Source organism: Microtus oregoni, unplaced genomic scaffold (assembly GCF_018167655.1).
Source record: "Microtus oregoni isolate MIOR12 unplaced genomic scaffold, Mior012 000013F_ref0000133, whole genome shotgun sequence".
Lineage (NCBI taxonomy): Eukaryota > Metazoa > Chordata > Mammalia > Rodentia > Cricetidae > Microtus > Microtus oregoni.
This window is the reverse complement of record NW_024543072.1, coordinates 41,927,569-41,944,968: the sequence shown is the minus strand read 5'-3', so window position 1 is coordinate 41,944,968 and position 17,400 is coordinate 41,927,569. Positions and strand designations below refer to the sequence as shown.

Sequence of the window (17,400 nt, the reverse complement as noted above, 5' to 3'; positions counted from 1 at the left end):
GTTGAATGTGTAAAGTCACTGGTGTATTAGAGCCAGTTTTCTTATTTATGAAGAGTTGCAATAGCCTGATGTAACATAAAAGAGTAAAAACCAAAACAATTTAAGCCCTCAGAATTTATAGTGCACAACAATGTCTGCTGATAGGCAGTGATGGCACAAACGTAAATGGTAAGGTCTAAATTTGTGATTCGCGACTGTGGCTGTGTTTCCTGTCTGCTAAGCTGTGGTTCAGGGCATCTCTGCAAGAGAGCCCAGAGAACACAGCACAACAGACAGCCACCCTGTATGGAGACAGGCTTTCCACTGGGTCACCATGGCTTCACTGCAACCATGGGAACTCACTTCAAGTTGTTACCAAAGATAAATCAGAGCTCTGTCCAAGTACCACCTGGATTTTACCCTTCTGATCTGTCATTTTCCCAAACATTGGCAATGTCCTAAATATTTTAAAAACTTCGAGCTTTATCTGCACGCTGGCTGTTGCCTGAATTGGCCCTCCACTCTCCATCTTCCCACCACTCAGGTGAGCATCATTGTCTCTGGGAAAGCTCGGTTACATATGGTGCCTTTCCCTACCAGTCTCTCTTCCTTTCACTCTGTATTGTATAGTTTCTTTACTTATTATCTTTCTAAAATATGAACTTCACACCTCACTGATTTCTATTAACAACAAAAATTATGTACTACTGAGAAAATTATCCAACTAGGTATGGTAGTGCATACATAAACCCCAGAACACTAGTGCTGAGGCAGGAGAACCACAAGTTTGAGGTCAGCCTGAGCTAACTAGTGAGTTCCAGGCCAGCCTTGGCTATTTATTATATTATGAATGTCTTTCTCTAACATACGTAAATAAAAATGCAGAAGTTACAGAGTCTGAGGAGGAGGGAGGACTACTCACCTGCTGTTTGTTGCTCTGGCAGGCCGCACTCAAGTGTTTAAACCACAGCATCGCATTCATCCTGCTGCCGGCTTGAAACTTGTATGAATTTCCTAAAATTACCAAAAGCAAGTAGAAAACAATAAATCTAAAGACAATACAACCTAACATTCCAGCCAGACAAGACGACTGAGTGAAACAGACCCTAGTGCTCAGCTTCAGAATTCTCTTCATCTGCAGCCTCATTTCCCAATGTACAGTGCTTTATGCCATATGCTCACAGGATCTGATGTTTAGAAAATCACCTTTCTACTGTACGCACAGTGAAGGGATTGTGGTTCCCCAATTGTTCATTAAAGAAGCTGTGTGGTTTCTCTAGATAGTCTGCAAATGCTATCACCCCACCCTTACTGTGCGCTCACTCTAGGAGGTACTGCCTATATTACATATAGTGAGCCTTTGTTCAAAGTCAGAGTATAGACTCCATGAGTTGGATTACTTGGGCTTTTAATCTAAGCTTAGAACAGAAAAATGGAATAAAAGTACTACCAAAAGACGCAATTCCTCCAACCTCCGTGTTGGTGATACAGCAGAACCAGGATCAGTGTAGGGATAAGTCCCGCCCCTTAGGGGGTGTGTTCGCCTCGGGCTAATGTTTGCCTATAAATTTGGCACTTATTTCTGCTTTCTTGGTCTCTGCTGGAACGGTGGTTCTGTAAGTCTATTTCTCCATTAAAGCTATATATATATTTTTACAATCTGTCTGCATTCGTTTATGCCATTACAGATCAGGGCTCAGGAGTGAGTGTCTGCAGCACCTCTGATCCCCATCTGGCGAGCAGCTCACCTTTCTCGGAGTCAGTCAGCAGGAAGAGGTCTGGGTGCTCTGGATCGTCAGCCATCATCACCATCCACCCCACCACAGACACATTCTTATTTGACGTTGACTTGAACTAGGATGTAAGATAATCAGAGAAAACAAACGGTGACAACCAGTGACTTCTATGGCCAGTTCTCACTGAAAGGAAAGTGTCAGTCTGTCCTTAGGAGAGGTGATACTGACCCAGGTCAGCTGGGCATGCCCTCTTTACACAGGCATGCCCTCTTTACACAGGCATGCCCTCTTTACACAGGCATGCCAAGTGCCACGCTCATCACAGCCACCGTACCACCGTACATTTCTGAAAAGCGTGCTTGTCAATCTGCTGCTTCTGCTGGGCACAGTGTTTCCACCTAGAGAACTGGTTCTCAACCTTTCTTTTCTTTCTTTTTTGATTTTTCGAGACAGGGTTTCTCCGTAGCTTTTGGTTCCTGTCCTGGAACTAGCTCTTGTAAACCAGGCTGACCTCGAACTCACAGAGATCCGCCTGCCTTCGCCTCCCGAGTGCTGGGATTAAAGGCGTGCGCCACTGCTGCCCGGCTGGTTCTCCACCTTTCTAAGGCTGTGACCCTTCAATACAGTTCCTCACATGCGGTGACCCCAAACATACAATTACTTTGTTGCTACTTCATAACTAAGTTTGCTATTGCTATGAGTTGCAATGTAAGCACCTGTGTTTTCCCATGGTCTCCTGACCCACAGGCTGAGAACTGTTGACTTAGGAGCCACGGCTGCATCCTAACACGTGTGCTTCCTCAGCCTGATGATTTCACATGCGAGCGAGGCTATCCAACAATTCTTACTTGTATTTGCAAAACTAAGAAAAATTACAACAATTAAAAAAAGGGAGGTATTTTTAGCATGTTGGTTACTTTCATAGGTAACCACTCTTTTTCTGTGGGGGAAAGGGCAGAAAGTAAGGTTAGTCTCACTAACAGGAATAAGGAGTGCTAAAAATACTACAACTCAAATCTAGCAGTGCGTAAAAAAAGTTGCCAGAAGTCACAGCACAGAGTACAAGTCACTTCCACCATGTGATTGCCAGTGTGGCTTGGTTAAATGCAGAACTTTATTAACCAAATAACTAAAATAAGAATAAGCAACAGAATCTCAGCCATTTTGTGAAGAAAAAACACGGGAAGGGTGAAACTCACTAAGTAACCAATGGCAGACAAAATAAAGCTGTTCTCCACACTGGCCACCGGGAGCCCCATTATTTCTGGTGACAGGAAACTTAATTTCCCTTTTCTGGAAAAGCTTAATATTTACACTCCTCAAGACATAACCCAGAGAATCTGTGCACAAGAACATCCACCACAGAAATAGGGAAGAAACAACCTATCAAATACTCACCAAGAGAATTATGACTAAATTATGATAAACTCATAAAATAGAAGACTGTTTGGCTTTGAAAAGCAGCAAGTGGCAACCACAGACATCAACAATGACTTCAACAGTACAAAGCAGAGAAACTCGGGTCTCACAAACAAACACACAAGCAACTAGGTGTGGTGGCACACACCTTTAATCCCAGCAGAGGTAGGGGAGGAAGACCTCTGAGTTCAAGGCCAGCCTGGTTTACAGAGAGAGCTACAGTCCAGAGAGGACACACAGTGAGAAAAAGGAACAGAGAACGTAAACACAAGTACAGTTAAAAAGTTAAACTGCCGTTTCTGTAAGGACACATGTATGGTAAAACTCTGAAGGGAAACAAGGCCGCGACAAAAATGACACGTAAGATGATGCCCGCCGGAGAGTGGCTCCCTCACAGCAGCGACAGCTCTGGTGATGTGCTGTCTTACGCTAGAGGAGGCATAAACGTGCTCGTTTACTACAGGTCTTTCACAGTTAAAGTAACGGAGGGAATGACTCCAGCACAACAGTGATGTGAGAGGCACAACAATACAGAGGAAACAGGTTAGGATGGCACACCCGACAGTGCATGACTCACTTCAGAACAGGCAGGGCAACTTTCTAAGATGCTCCTCCTAACCTCTGCTGCATTAGCAAGCGACGTACGGCCCAGAGCAAAGGCGGATGAGATATAGATACAGACACCCCACAAGGGCAGAGTCACGTTTGGGAAGTTATGCCCCTTTGCTGACCTCTTCCATGCATAGAACTTGTGCTGTTACTGACAGTTTCACACTAACTGGGTATATTTATGCTGTGATTGTGGTTTTAAACGACTAAGAACTATTTCCTTACTGATAATTATTTTGTGTATTTTAAGAGTTCTGTTATTATAACCATTACAGGAATATCCTTCTACCGATATCTTTGTGTACTTATTCAAAGGTAACTGGAGGATACAAGGGTCATACCTAAATATACTAAAAGCTATATACAGCAAGCCGACAGCTAACATCAAATTAAACGGAGAGAAACTCAAAGCCATCCCGCTAAACTCAGGAACACGACAAGGCTGTCCACTTTCGCCATACCTCTTCAATATAGTGCTTGAAGTTCTAGCAATAGCAATAAGACAACATAATGGGATCAAGGGGATTCGAATTGGAAAGGAAGAAGTTAAACTTTCGTTATTTGCAGATGATATGATAGTGTACATAAGCGACCCCCAAAACTCCACCAAAGAACTTATACAGCTGATAAACAGCTTTAGTAATGTGGCAGGATACAAGATCAACTCCAAAAAATCAGTCGCCCTCTTATACACAAAGGATATGGAAGCAGAGAGGGAAATCAGAGAAGCTTCACCTTTCACGATAGCCACAAACAGCATAAAATATCTTGGGGTAAATCTAACCAAGGAAGTGAAAGATCTATTTGACAAGAACTATAAGGCATTGAAGATCAGAAAATGGAAGGACCTCCCTTGCTCTTGGATTGGGAGGATCAACACAGTAAAAATGGCAATTCTACCAAAGGCAATTTATAGATTCAATGCAATCCCCATCAAGATCCCATCAAAATTCTTCACAGATCTGGAGAGGACAATAATCAACTTTATATGGAAAAACAAAAAACCCAGGCTAGCCAAAACAATCCTATACAATAAAGGATCTTCTGGAGGCATTACCATCCCTGACTTCAAACTCTATTACAGAGCTACAGTAATGAAAACAGTGTGGTACTGGCATAAAAACAGAGAAGTTGACCAATGGAATCGTATAGAAGACCCGGATTTTAACCCACAAACCTATGAACACCTCATTTTCGATAAAGGAGCTAAAAGTATACAATGGAAGAAAGAAAGCATCGTCAACAAATGGTGCTGGCACAACTGGATGTCAACCTGTAGAAGAATGAAAATAGATCCATATCTATCACCATGCACAAAACTCAAGTCCAAATGGATTAAAGACCTCAATATCAGCCCGAACACACTGAACCTGATAGAAGAGAAAGTGGGAAGTACCCTACAACAGATGGGCACAGGAGATCGCTTCCTATGTATATCCCCAGCAGCACAGACATTAAGGGCAACATTGAATAAATGGGACCTACTAAAACTGAGAAGCTTCTGTAAAGCAAAGGACACTGTCACTAAGACAAAAAGGCAACCTACTGACTGGGAGAAGATCTTCACCAACCCCGCAACAGACAAAGGTCTGATCTCCAAAATATATAGAGAACTCAAGAAACTAGACTTTAAAATGCTAATTAACCCAATTAAAAAATGGGGCACTGAGAATTCTCAACAGAAGAATTTCAAATGGCCAAAAGACACTTAAGGTCATGCTCAACCTCCTTAGCAATCAGGGAAATGCAAATCAAAACAACTTTGAGATATCATCTTACACCTGTCAGAATGGCTAAAGTCAAAAACACCAAGGATAGCCTTTGCTGGAGAGGCTGTGGAGGAAGGGGTACCCTCATCCATTGCTGGTGGGAATGCAATCTTGTGCAACCACTGTGGAAATCAGTGTTTCGGTTTCTCAGGAAATTCGGGATCAACCTACCCCTGGACCCAGCAATACCACTCTTGGGAATATACCCAAGAGATGCCCTATCATATGAAAAAAGCATTTGTTCAACTATGTTCATAGCAGTATTATTTGTAATAGCCAGAACCTGGAAACAACCTAGATGCCCTTCAATGGAAGAATGGATGAAGAAAGTATGGAATATATACACATTAGAGTACTACGCTGCGGTAAAAAACAATGACTTCTCGAATTTTGCATGCAAATGGATGGAAATAGAAAACACTATCCTGAGTGAGGTATCCCAGACCCAAAAAGATGAACATGGGATGTACTCACTCATAATTGGTTTCTAGCCATAAATAAGGGTCACGGAGACTACAATTGGTGAACCTAAAGAAGCTAAATAAGAAGGTGAACCCAAGGAAAAACATATAGTTATCCTCTTGGCTATGGGAAGTAGACAAAATTGCCGGGGAGAAAATTGGGATCTTGGGGGTGGGGTGGGATGGGGGTAAGGGGAGATGGGGAGAGAAAAGTGAGAAGGGAAGGAGGGGGAGGGAAATTGGGGAAACAGGAGGATTGGGATAAAGGAAGGTTGGACAGGGGAGCACGGAAGCACAATTCTTAGTTAAGCAATCCACCTTAGGGTTGGCAAGAGACTTGACCCTAGAGTGGCTCCCAGGAGCCCATGGTGATGTCCCCAGTTAGTCCCTCGGGCAGCTGAGGATAGGGAACCTGAAATGACCCTATCCTATAGCAATACTGACGAATATCTTGCATATCACCATAGAACCTTCATCTGGTGATGGATGGAAATAGAGACAGAGACCCACACTGGAGCACTGGACTGAGCTCCCAAGGTCCCAATGAGGAGCGGAAGGAGGGAGAAGATGAGCAAGGAAGTCAGGACCACGAGGGGAGCACCCACCCACTGAGACAGTGGGGCTGATCTATTGGGAGCTCACCAAGGCCAGCTGGACTGTGACTGAAAAAGCATGGGATAAAACCGGACTCTCTGAGCATGGCGAACAATGAGGGCTGATGAGAAGCCAAGGAGAATGGCACGGGGTTTTGATCCTACTTCATGTTCTGGCTTTGTGGGAGCCTAGCCAGTTTGGATGTTCACCTTCCTAGACGTGGACGGAGGGGGGCGGACCTTGGACTTTCCTCAGAGCAGGGAACCCTGACTGCTCTTTGGACTGGAGAGGGAGGGGGAGAGGAGTTTGGGGGAGGGAGAGAAGGGTGGGAGGAGGGGGAGGGAAATGGGAGGCTGGGAGGAGGCGGATACTTTTTTTTTCCTTTTCTCAATAAAAAAAAAAAAAAGTAACCGGAGAAGTTTTTCTTAGATGAGAAATTACAGTATATTAAAGGAATACTGACAGCCCCCCCCAAGGCAAGCACACACACTTGCACATACATACACACTTTCTGACCACATGTAATCTTATATCACAGCTAATGCAATATCATCCATCTTTACATTTCTGTCTAATGAATAATCATTTAATAAAGCCGGTTAGTTAGTACATTTTACCTTCCATTAATTTCCCTGTTCTATTTTTCTGTTTTATTCTTTATAAATAACACAGTTTTCTCCCAAGTGCAGGTTTGGTTTTTAAAATTTTAACTAATAATACACATTGTTCAATCATTACTATGTAGTGATAGATTTAAACATAGCTGTAGTTTTTTTTGCAATAAATATACTTTAACTAAAACTTTACATAATCAGTATGCTTTCATTTTTAAACATTCAAAAAACAGAGACATAACAAAATAATACCTCTTCTTTCTTCCCAAGTTTATTCTTCATGGACCAACAAATAATAACTCCAATTCAGGTATATGTATGGCATATGGTTGCCAAGTATTTTTCTTCTCTCCTCCCTCATTTTTGAGATTAGGTCTCACACTGTAGCCCAAGCTGGCCTTTGACTCATTGTAATCTTTGTGGACATCTCTAAACACATGCAAACAAGGGCAACACTAATTGGGTTCAGTAGGCTGCATATCTTTGTGTATACACACACACACACACACACACACACACAAACAAGAAATAATGTCATGAATTCAAGAGGAGAGACACAAGAGGAGTCGAGAGCAGAAATTATTTATACACAGTGTACTCACGTATGAAAATTTGCAAATAAAAATTAAACATAACATGAACCAAACTGCCAAGTAATAAATGAACTATTGAGAGGACTAGACAGTTATCAAAGCATAAAACACAAATGGCCAGTAAATATTTTGAAATGTGTTTAATATCCTTAGCCACCAGGGAAATGCAAATTAAAACTACATTGAGATTCTACTTCACTTAGTCTAGATCAAGATAACAAATGCAGGTAAGAATGTGGGGAAGGAGGAAGCCTTGATTACTGTGGGTGGGAGTGCAGCCATAATGGAAATAAGACCAGAGGTTTTATGACCCATAAGCCCAGGTTTTATGTTATTTCATTTCTGGGCATGCACCTATATACATTCTATCACACCAGATACTTGCACTTCCATGTATATTGCTGCTCTATCTACAATACTAAGCAAATAAAACCAACCTACATGTCTATCAGCAGGTGAATGGATAGTAAAAATATGCTATATAGACAACAGAATGTATCCAGTCACAAAGAAAAAGTGAAAACTGCATGAAATGGACGGATCCAAAAAAAATGTGTGAGATAACCCACATTTGTGTGCAGATCCTACAGATCCTAGCTTTATGTTTATATATGTGTGTAGATGTGGGTCTGCTTAGGCCATGAAACCGAGAAGGGGACCAGAAGAAGAGAGAGTTGTTGGGGGAGGGGCACAGAACATGTGGCATGAAGTGGGAGAAGAGACTTCTGGTGGAAGAAAGAGGGTATAGGCTGGGGGCAGTGGGAAAAGATGGGGGAAGGAAGATCAACAAGACAAAACCTATGTGTGAAATACCATAATAAAATCTAAGACTTGGTATACTAATTAAAAAGTAAACATTCTGTAATTAAAAAGGCTGCATACAGAGGAAAGAGCATCCAGAGGCTTTTAAGGAAACATGGAGGGTATGGGAGCTGCTGCTGTAACTACTGTGCCCACAGGCGCCTCTTCACCGCTGGGTTTTTGTTGTTCTTTTTGGAACAGGGTCTTCTCTATGCAGTCCTGGAACTCACGAGAGATCCTAACTTCTCTGCCTCTGAGTGCTAGGACTAAAGGTGTGTGTCATCATGCCCAGATATGAGACAGAATTTTAGGTATTGTTTTCATGTTCACATTTAAATAGTAGGAACTAGGCTATAAGGCAGGGGTTTTGAGCCATGGTCTGACCCAATGCAGGTTGAGACAGGTCTAATCCCAAAACAGATATTTGCAATGTGCTATTTTCACATTTGCAATGGAAAAACTTGGAAACACAAATGTGATTCCAAGGCATTCCTTGGAATGGCTGTTTAAACACATTTCCAACTATAACATGCATTTAGGAGTAAGCATGACAGCAGCTGGATGAGAAACGTTATCTTGTATCCTATTAGGGGTATTCTCTGTACATCCATTAAGAAGTGAAACAAAGCTAATGGTTTTGAGGAGGAATACTTACATGTTTTCTTTCTGTGGCCTTCAGAGATTTGGCAGCATAGTAAAAAAGCTGTGTTCCACACAAGGCTGCCCAGTACTTTGTCCAAGATGCTACCTGAAAAAGATAAACTTGAAAACATCACTGAAAGGCTCTGACTTGACCTTCTTAGTGACACGATTCTATTCTTCACTTCAGCTATTAGAGACAGGTTACAGCATCTCTAAATCTGTATCTCGGATATCACTGTCACTTTCAATGAAGACACTTGAGAAGTCAAGTAATTCCACATCTCATCAAGAATCCTAACTTTTGGGTGCTGAAGAGATGGCTCTGCCAATAAAGTGCTTGCTTGCTGTATGCAAGCATGAGGACCAGAGTTCAGATCCCCAGCACATGGAAAGGCTGTGTTCAGTTGCAAACATCTGTGGGTGGGAGACAGGTAGATTGCTGGCCACCCAGTTTAGCCACTGAGCTCATGGTTTAGTGAGATAAGGGGGAATGGCAGAAGCAGCTTTTTTCTTTGTATCTGATTACTTAGCAGCAGAGTATCATGGGAGGGAACACAGCTTTGCCGACAGGTAAGATTGTGTTTACCAATCTCATAGCACTTTTAAATATTATTTTACTCCACCAAGTCACTGTACTCTTTCTCTATTTTCCCTCTCTTTTTCTTTCTCTTTTATCCTTTTCTTTTGAGACAGGGTTTCTCAGTGTAGCCTTGGCTATCCGGGAACTTGTATAGACAACTACTTCATACCCACTCCTCAAAGTTCTATTATACTAACTCCCATGATGTCATTACATAATTTCTGTTTAAATAGATTTAAATCTGGATTAAAAAATAAAAACTTGTATTTTCAGCACACATTCCATAACTGCCTGTTTATAGACTCACAAAAATCAGCCTTCTTTCTTGCTATCAAAGTTCTGTTAACCCTGAAGCTATCAAAGACAAACTCAACTCCTTTTTTTTTTTTTTTTTTTTTTTTTTTGAGACAGGATTTCTCTGTGTAGCCCTGGGTGTCCTGGAACTTACTCTGTAGACCAGGCTGGGACTAAAGACATGAACCACCACCACTCAGCTATAAATTTAACCCTTTATGCTATGGAAATCCAGTTCCTCTTTCTTAATTTGTGTTTGCAGTGATTCCTCTCTCCACTGCATCTCAATTTCCTCCCTCTTCCACCTAATTACACAGTGAGTCTGGAGAGCTTTCCCTCCTAAGAGTCCCCCTTTGCCCTCTGGACATCATCCAGCTCTTTTGCTCTTTTCACAGCAAGGTTTCTCACTCTTGCCCCTGCTTTTGTTTTTCCTGTTTTCTAGTCAACCTCATTCTTGTGGCTTCCAGGGTTAGCAGCTGTTATTAGGGTTTCTGCTCACTGACATTTACCAGTCTTTCCTTTATCACACCATCCCTTAGCAGTGCTGACACAGGGTGACCCAGTACATGTGTGCTCACACCTCAAAGTCCAGCACTCAGGAAGCAGAGGTAGACGGATCTCTGAGTTAGAGGCCAGACTGGTCTACTGAGGAAGTTCCAGGACAGCCAGGTCTACACAGAGAAACCCCCGTCTTGAAAAATAAACAACAATAACAAAACCCCAAAACAACAAGGGAAGGAGTGGGCACGGACAGCAGCACACCCATAACTCAGGGCTGTGATGCTGTACACATCTCTTTCTGGGGACACTTCCTCACGGTGCTAGCGATGCAGTCTGCCTTTGGAAGCCCATCTGTATGCTAACCTCTCTGCTTTCCTCAGTGGAGCACACTCTCCACAAGGCAGGCACTTAGTTTTGCATGCTTACTGCTAGATTCTAGCACCCAGCAGACAACAGCCCACATGTGACTCTAAAGTCACTCGAGAGCTAGCTTTCTGAATGTGTGTACCTTTGGTTTAATGTGATGTAAAAAGCAAAGTAAGATGACATAAATGGACCACTTTCACATTTTCAGAATCCCTTAGATTTTCAAAAGCTGTAAGTGTAGATATGTGTCAAAGTATACATTTTATTATTCTTATTTTTTTTAATGTTCTTTTAAGACAGGGTTTCACTATGTAACCCAGACTGGAACTTGTACTGTATATATCAGGCTGGCCTCAAACTCAAGAGGTCCGCCTACCTCTGCCTCCATAGTGCTGGGATCAAAGGCACGTGCCACCACTGCCTAGTAAATATATATTTTAAATTAAACTGTACTGTAATTTGAGAAAAGAACAAACTTTTCTTAGTAATCAAACTATTTTGCTGTGAGAAAAACCAAACTTTTTTTGCTATATACTACAAGTTCTGTCCTGTTAGTTTCTTGTTTCTGGCAGGGATATTTGGAGAACATGTAGTACTGGGATTCTGTTTACATGGAAAAATACATTACAAAGTTCAAATAAACTGATGGAACAAAATTATTCTAGTTCTTACGAATTACTCTACTTTCAATTTTTTTAAATAAATGATATGCTTTTTTTTCCTTCTTTTTTTTTTTTTTTTTTTTTTGAGACAAGGTCTCACTGTGTAGACTTAGTTTGGCCTGGAACTTATTATGTAAACTCTATTCCCTGAATAATGGGATTAAAAGTGTATGCCACCATACCCAGCTTATTATTGTTATTCTTAATGTATTTTCAGGGTCCATTAAAAAATAATTTTGGGTAAGAATTACCTTAGAAACCGAAGTTCAGGACTATCTGATTAAGCACATTTAAAATGTGATTTAGCTGCAATCTACATAATAGCTTCAATACTTTAATCAACAGGGTAAGGGAATCTGATGACCTGGAGCAGTGACTCCTTTCCTTTCATTCTTCACTTCCTGTGCACAAATAATTTTTAGACTAAATAAGATTGCCCAAGTCAATGGGGAAAACTACAGTAACCACCAGAGTTAGAATAAAAGCTGCAATGAGGCCCCAGACCTTATTAGGCCTCTGATCTCAGCACAACCAGCTCCGCGATTCAGGCTGTAAAACTCAGCACACAGACTGCACCACCTACCCAAACCAAAACAAAGGCCTAACCCAGCAAACTCCATAGTTCCGGGGAAAGTCTCTACAAGCACTAACCTTGCTCTCTGGCTTCTGTAGTCTCACATCTGGCTAACTACTCTTGTTAAATGAAGTTTGTCAACTTAGGACATGGCTTTTGTGCTTCAAAATGTACTGTGAGAAAGGCCCAGGATCCCAAACACCCAGTGTGGTCACCTAATAAAGCTGATAGACCCATGTCCAAGCAGTCTTCTCTGGGGAATATCCCACGAGGGAAATCAAGTGCACTTCCTGTCTCTGTGTGCTCACCTTCTTGATTCAGAGTGAAGTGCTCCTTGTCCAGGAGAAACCAAAACCAAACCTAATGAGGACAGTGTGTTTTTAGTGACTACAACTCTACTACGGATCTATTTCTTTTCCAATTTTCGTGCTTCTCGGGCCATTAGCATATCTTCAGACCTACATTAGAATAAGAGGAATCTTACTGTGGGTTTTTTGCCTTCTTTTAACAAAGTTTTTCTCCTGAGGACACCTTGAATAGTAACAGCTCCTGGGTACAAGTGCACCGCCAAGTCTTCCGACTCCGCAGAACTGTAACAAGACCAAGCAGAAAGCGGCTAAGCACATGTCTGAAGCAGTCATTAAGAGGGTCCGTAAATGAAACCCCAATATTCTTAACTTTAAAACTTTGACACTTTATTGAGAGCTGGTAAGACACTGAGGATTTTAAAGACTTACTGATTTGAGATTTATAAGTTGTCATAAAGCTAAATGAGGAAGTTACTAAAGTCAGATGATTAAACACACATCCGGTTACATATTTCAACAGATACAACTTAGAAAGAGAGGAGGAATTCATTTAAACCAAGATTAGTTAAAAAAGTTAAGGCTTTTTTTCCCCTTCTTAACATGCTACAGTACATCACTGTGGTAACGCATCAGAAACTCTGACTGCTGGCAAGAGACAAGAATTTTGTTAGAAGTATATAAAACAGAAATGCAACTAACAAGCTCAAAACAAAACAAAACAAACAAAAAACCCTACAAAATCAATCCCAGAAAACTCACACTTAATTTTAAAGTATATAAATAAAAGTAACAGTGTCAACAACATGCTTTTAGAAACTGGCTTTCTGTAGTAAGTGTTAGTGACACTCAAAAGCTACCCGTGCCTACGATCTCTAAACAAAGAACCCCACGCTCAGGATTCCCATTTCATATGTTTTAGTAATCATTGTAATATCGTTCCTCAGTTTATTTTAGAGTCTATATTTAAAAAAGAATGATTTAAATGCCAATCTCTGGTGATGTGTTATGAGATGTAGAATTCTGAATACAGCAAAGAATGCAAGATGTTTAGTCTCTTTATAATTATTTAGGTGTCTTCAAAGTGACAACCTGGAATTTTCATGCTCCAGCTGTTTAAAAGGAGGGGACACACAAGAGGAGACACCATCAAGCTGACAGGGTTTGCTTCTCAAGAGCTGCTCTGTTCTTCTGAGTGATTTCCTGTTATGAGCCCTACCCCCGCATGGATCATCTTTAGGTGCTTCTACAGCTAATACAATGCAGAGGCCCCCCTAAAAAAAATTGTTTAATGAAACAGACTTGTCTAAATTTAGGCTCTATGGTTTATCTGGATAAAAAACTTACTTAAAAAAGACAAATAGAATAAAAACTTACTAGAAAAAGAAATGCTTTGATTGCAACTTAAGAGTAACAAATTGATTTTACACAGCTCAGCCGTAACCAGCATCATTAGACAGCGTGCAGTCAAAGGACTAACAATTTCGTAGCATTTTGAAATGTGACATAAAGATGCAAATTTTAATAATTAGCCCTGTGACTTAGAAAGAATAGTTCAAATTTAAACTAGAATAAATCCTGGAAAGAAAGTTTTCATGGGCAATTTGTTTAGTTTTAAAACCAATTATTTGAGAAAGAAGAGAAAAAAAAAAAGTCAGACAACACCCATATGAGCCAGCCACCAACACCAGAAGGGAGTTCTATGGCCCCTGATGCAGGGGAATTGTACCTGCTGGCCTTCGTGTGGCTTCGATAGCCATTTCGTGGCACTCTTGTCACCGGGCCGAGAGAATGGTATAATCTGTTCCTGTTGGATTCCGTTATAAATTGTATACATTACACATATTTTTATTCATAGAATCATTAACACCTAGAATAGTACACTAGTTTGTAATCTAGCTTTCTATATTAATCCGTAAAAAGGGAAAGATAGGATTCTTTTTTAAAACATGCATCATATTGACTCTAGAAACACAGGTATAAGTATACACTAGACTATACAGCTATACAGCACTCATTCTCACGTCTGTTACAACAACTGCTTATGGAAACTTGAAAATGTTCCACAGCCCCCTTTGCTCTTCTTGGATTCCAGTTTAAATATGACACACAGAATTGTATGAATAATTCATTTTATTATGTCCCTATGAAGACACCTAAAAGCAATGTGGCTTATAAACTTAAAATGAATGAGGAAAATTTCTTATCAAAGAAACTAGAAGAGACAAACTGAGGAGTGCATAGAGGCATTATTTGTTTTTCCTATCAACTGTCAAAGCCAATAAATTCTAAGAATGGTATGAGCCCGTATCTATCCCAAATCATATCATATTTGATACAGGAAATATAAACCCAGAAACAATGGTATTTCTTTGTTTAGTAAAACCAAAGTATGAGATACATGATACTTAATCTAGTAAATAAGGGGAGAAGATAGTGGTTACAATTCAGACAATGATTCAGAGACTGGGGAGATGGCTCATGGAACAACATTTGCTACATGTGCTACATGCTTAGGGCCCTAAGCTTGGTATGGAGCACTTGGTGTGTCTGAATCTTTCTGGACTGCATTTTTTAACTGATTTCAAATTGTTTGAAGAGCTACTGCTTTAACCCTGGCACAGGGTTAAACAAACTGTGCCATACAGGAAGAACACTAGTATGAGGATGAAGGTCAATACATCACAAACTGCCTTCCGAGATAACCTGCTGGGATGCAACACTACACTGGGTTGTGCATTTATAGTTTAAACAACCTAGGAAACAACTGCTAACCAATTCTGTTAATGAGAAATCTTTAAAGAGAAAGTTTCTAACAAGTAGTTTGAAATTAATGATTCAAATATAATTTCAAGTGTTCCTGTTTAAAGTGACTGACCTGGAGTTTTCATATAACTGAAACAATGATGAGGCTCAGTGGGAGGCCCTGGGCTCAACCCCCAGCATTGCAAAACAAGCACTAACTCCCCCACCTCCCCAGTCCACTTGCAGCTTATGAATTCGGATCTTGGTTTATGTCTAACAATGGAGTACTTATTTCTGTCAAGTCAAATGTCTTGAGCCAGATGAGGTGCTGAAGTGGTAACTTAAGAGTTCCAATGGATGTGTGGTAAATACCCATTTGAATAACTTGTCCTTAGTCTCAGGGAGAGTTCTATTTGATGATCAATACGGCACACTATCTCTGCACAGATGACAGGGTTTGTAACTTAAAGCAACAAGGAAAGATAGCATGACCGTACAGTAGGTTAGCGAAAAGCAGTATACAAGCACTGACCTCTTGTGTCAAATGTCAATCTTTACTTGTAATTTAAAATTTTGTCCTTAAGAATGCAAAAGTTAAATAAATGTGTTACCATTAGATTACACAGACCTATGGAAATAATGTCATTTTGGTACACAGAAATTAATTATGGTTATTTAAAATTTTTATTTGACATTTATTATTGCTAAAAAATGTTATAATTTCAAAAATTCAAAACACATGTAAACACCAAATAAACATATATAAAGATCACAATAGCCATTCTCATGTACAATTCCAGAGTTAAATATCTACTTGCCATCTCTTCTGCCAGTAAAAATATAATAGTAATAAGTAACAACAACTTTTTCCAATTCACATTCATATTATTTCCTAAGACAGGCCAAAGGTCAAAGCAATTTTAGTGGCTAATTTCTCTTACCTTTCAAAAGCCGGCCATGAGGTCTCCTCACTTAGTTCAGAGCCATCACTACTCCCTAAAACCAAGAGTTATTCTATTATTGTTCTATCAGTAATTTTTCCAGCTTAGACTTTCTACTTTAAAAAATGAATTTTCTGGTGGTACATGCTAATAACAATCCTAGTATTTAGAAGGTGCAGAGGGGAGGACTTTACGTTCAAAGACAGCCTTGGTCTTCTTGTTCGGAAACCGATATGTGACCATGATAAACAGCTTGATCAGATCTGAACTAGAGTCTCCCAGGGCACGGCACAGTCTGGGCACCACTGCATTTCACAGCACAGAGAAGCTTAGCCCAGCTGACTGTTCTAGAGTACAGGATGGCACCTGACTACGTCAGTTACATCATGTCTTAGTTATGTAGGCAAATAGTAGAAGATTACTGCATCCTTACTTCAAATTAAGGATATACACTTCAGCCATTTTCCTTTCAGGGTTTTTCTTTTTCAGTGCTGGGATTCAAACCCAGAGCCTTGGGCATTTTAGACAAGGGTCTCAGGGGAGTAGAAAAAGTGCCAGCGTGAATTGGGACTGTAAGAGCACATGTGGTTATTCACAAGACATGAAGAAAACCAGCATCAAGAACTCAATGGTGACACCAGATCAAGAAGGGAACAACTCCCTCACCCTGACACCACTCTGATGGCACCGGCTCTAACCGTCCCATCATGGGCAGACACACTGCAGCTCAGCTCTTTTCTTACTGTTGAGATGACTTACTCAGACTGTCTGCTTGTCTTCCCGTCCATCCATCTGAGTTCAGCTGGACTTGGTCCTGCCCTTTGTCCCTGGATTCAACTCTATAGCTCACCCCTATCCTGTAGCCAGCAGATTCCACAGCAGCAGCTGTAGCCCCTCACAGACCTCCTGCGGGCTTGTGACCTCACCCCCACTGATCATCAGCCTTTCTGCCAGCTTCCCAGCCGAGAGTCTCTGCTTCCTTCACCCTTTGTAGCCACTCTGTGTGGTATGTAATATCTGATGTGGAGCTATTTTCCATTAAGACTGGAATAAAAGACCCCGTGTTTGCCTTGGCTAAGGAGATCAAGGAAAGTGGTAATATCTGGCAAACTGCTGCCATAAAATTGCAGTACCTGTGAATCTGTTGTTCAATAAATCCTGACTCTATGGAGATTCACAAACGGTTCATTTACCTATGTTTCTGACAAGACACAC

The 17,400-nt window shown here is 40.8% G+C and overlaps 1 protein-coding gene across 5 annotated transcripts in view; it reads right to left on the bottom strand.

Annotated features, from left to right (window-relative positions):
• Ralgps2 (Ral GEF with PH domain and SH3 binding motif 2) overlaps window positions 1-17,400 on the bottom strand; it is a 143,790-nt gene that overhangs the window by 3,032 nt on the left and 123,358 nt on the right. For 4 of the 5 annotated variants that reach the window (XM_041662281.1, XM_041662280.1, XM_041662283.1 and 1 more), the window contains 6 exons: window positions 16,186-16,240; window positions 14,229-14,306; window positions 12,679-12,784; window positions 9,231-9,323; window positions 1,728-1,833; window positions 902-993 (listed from right to left, as the gene is read on the bottom strand). In XM_041662281.1, the coding sequence (XP_041518215.1) occupies window positions 902-993; window positions 1,728-1,833; window positions 9,231-9,323; window positions 12,679-12,784; window positions 14,229-14,306; window positions 16,186-16,240 (530 nt within the window). The remainder of the gene's footprint in view (window positions 1-901; window positions 994-1,727; window positions 1,834-9,230; window positions 9,324-12,678; window positions 12,785-14,228; window positions 14,307-16,185; window positions 16,241-17,400) is intronic. The other variant, XM_041662282.1, reaches the window with a different exon arrangement.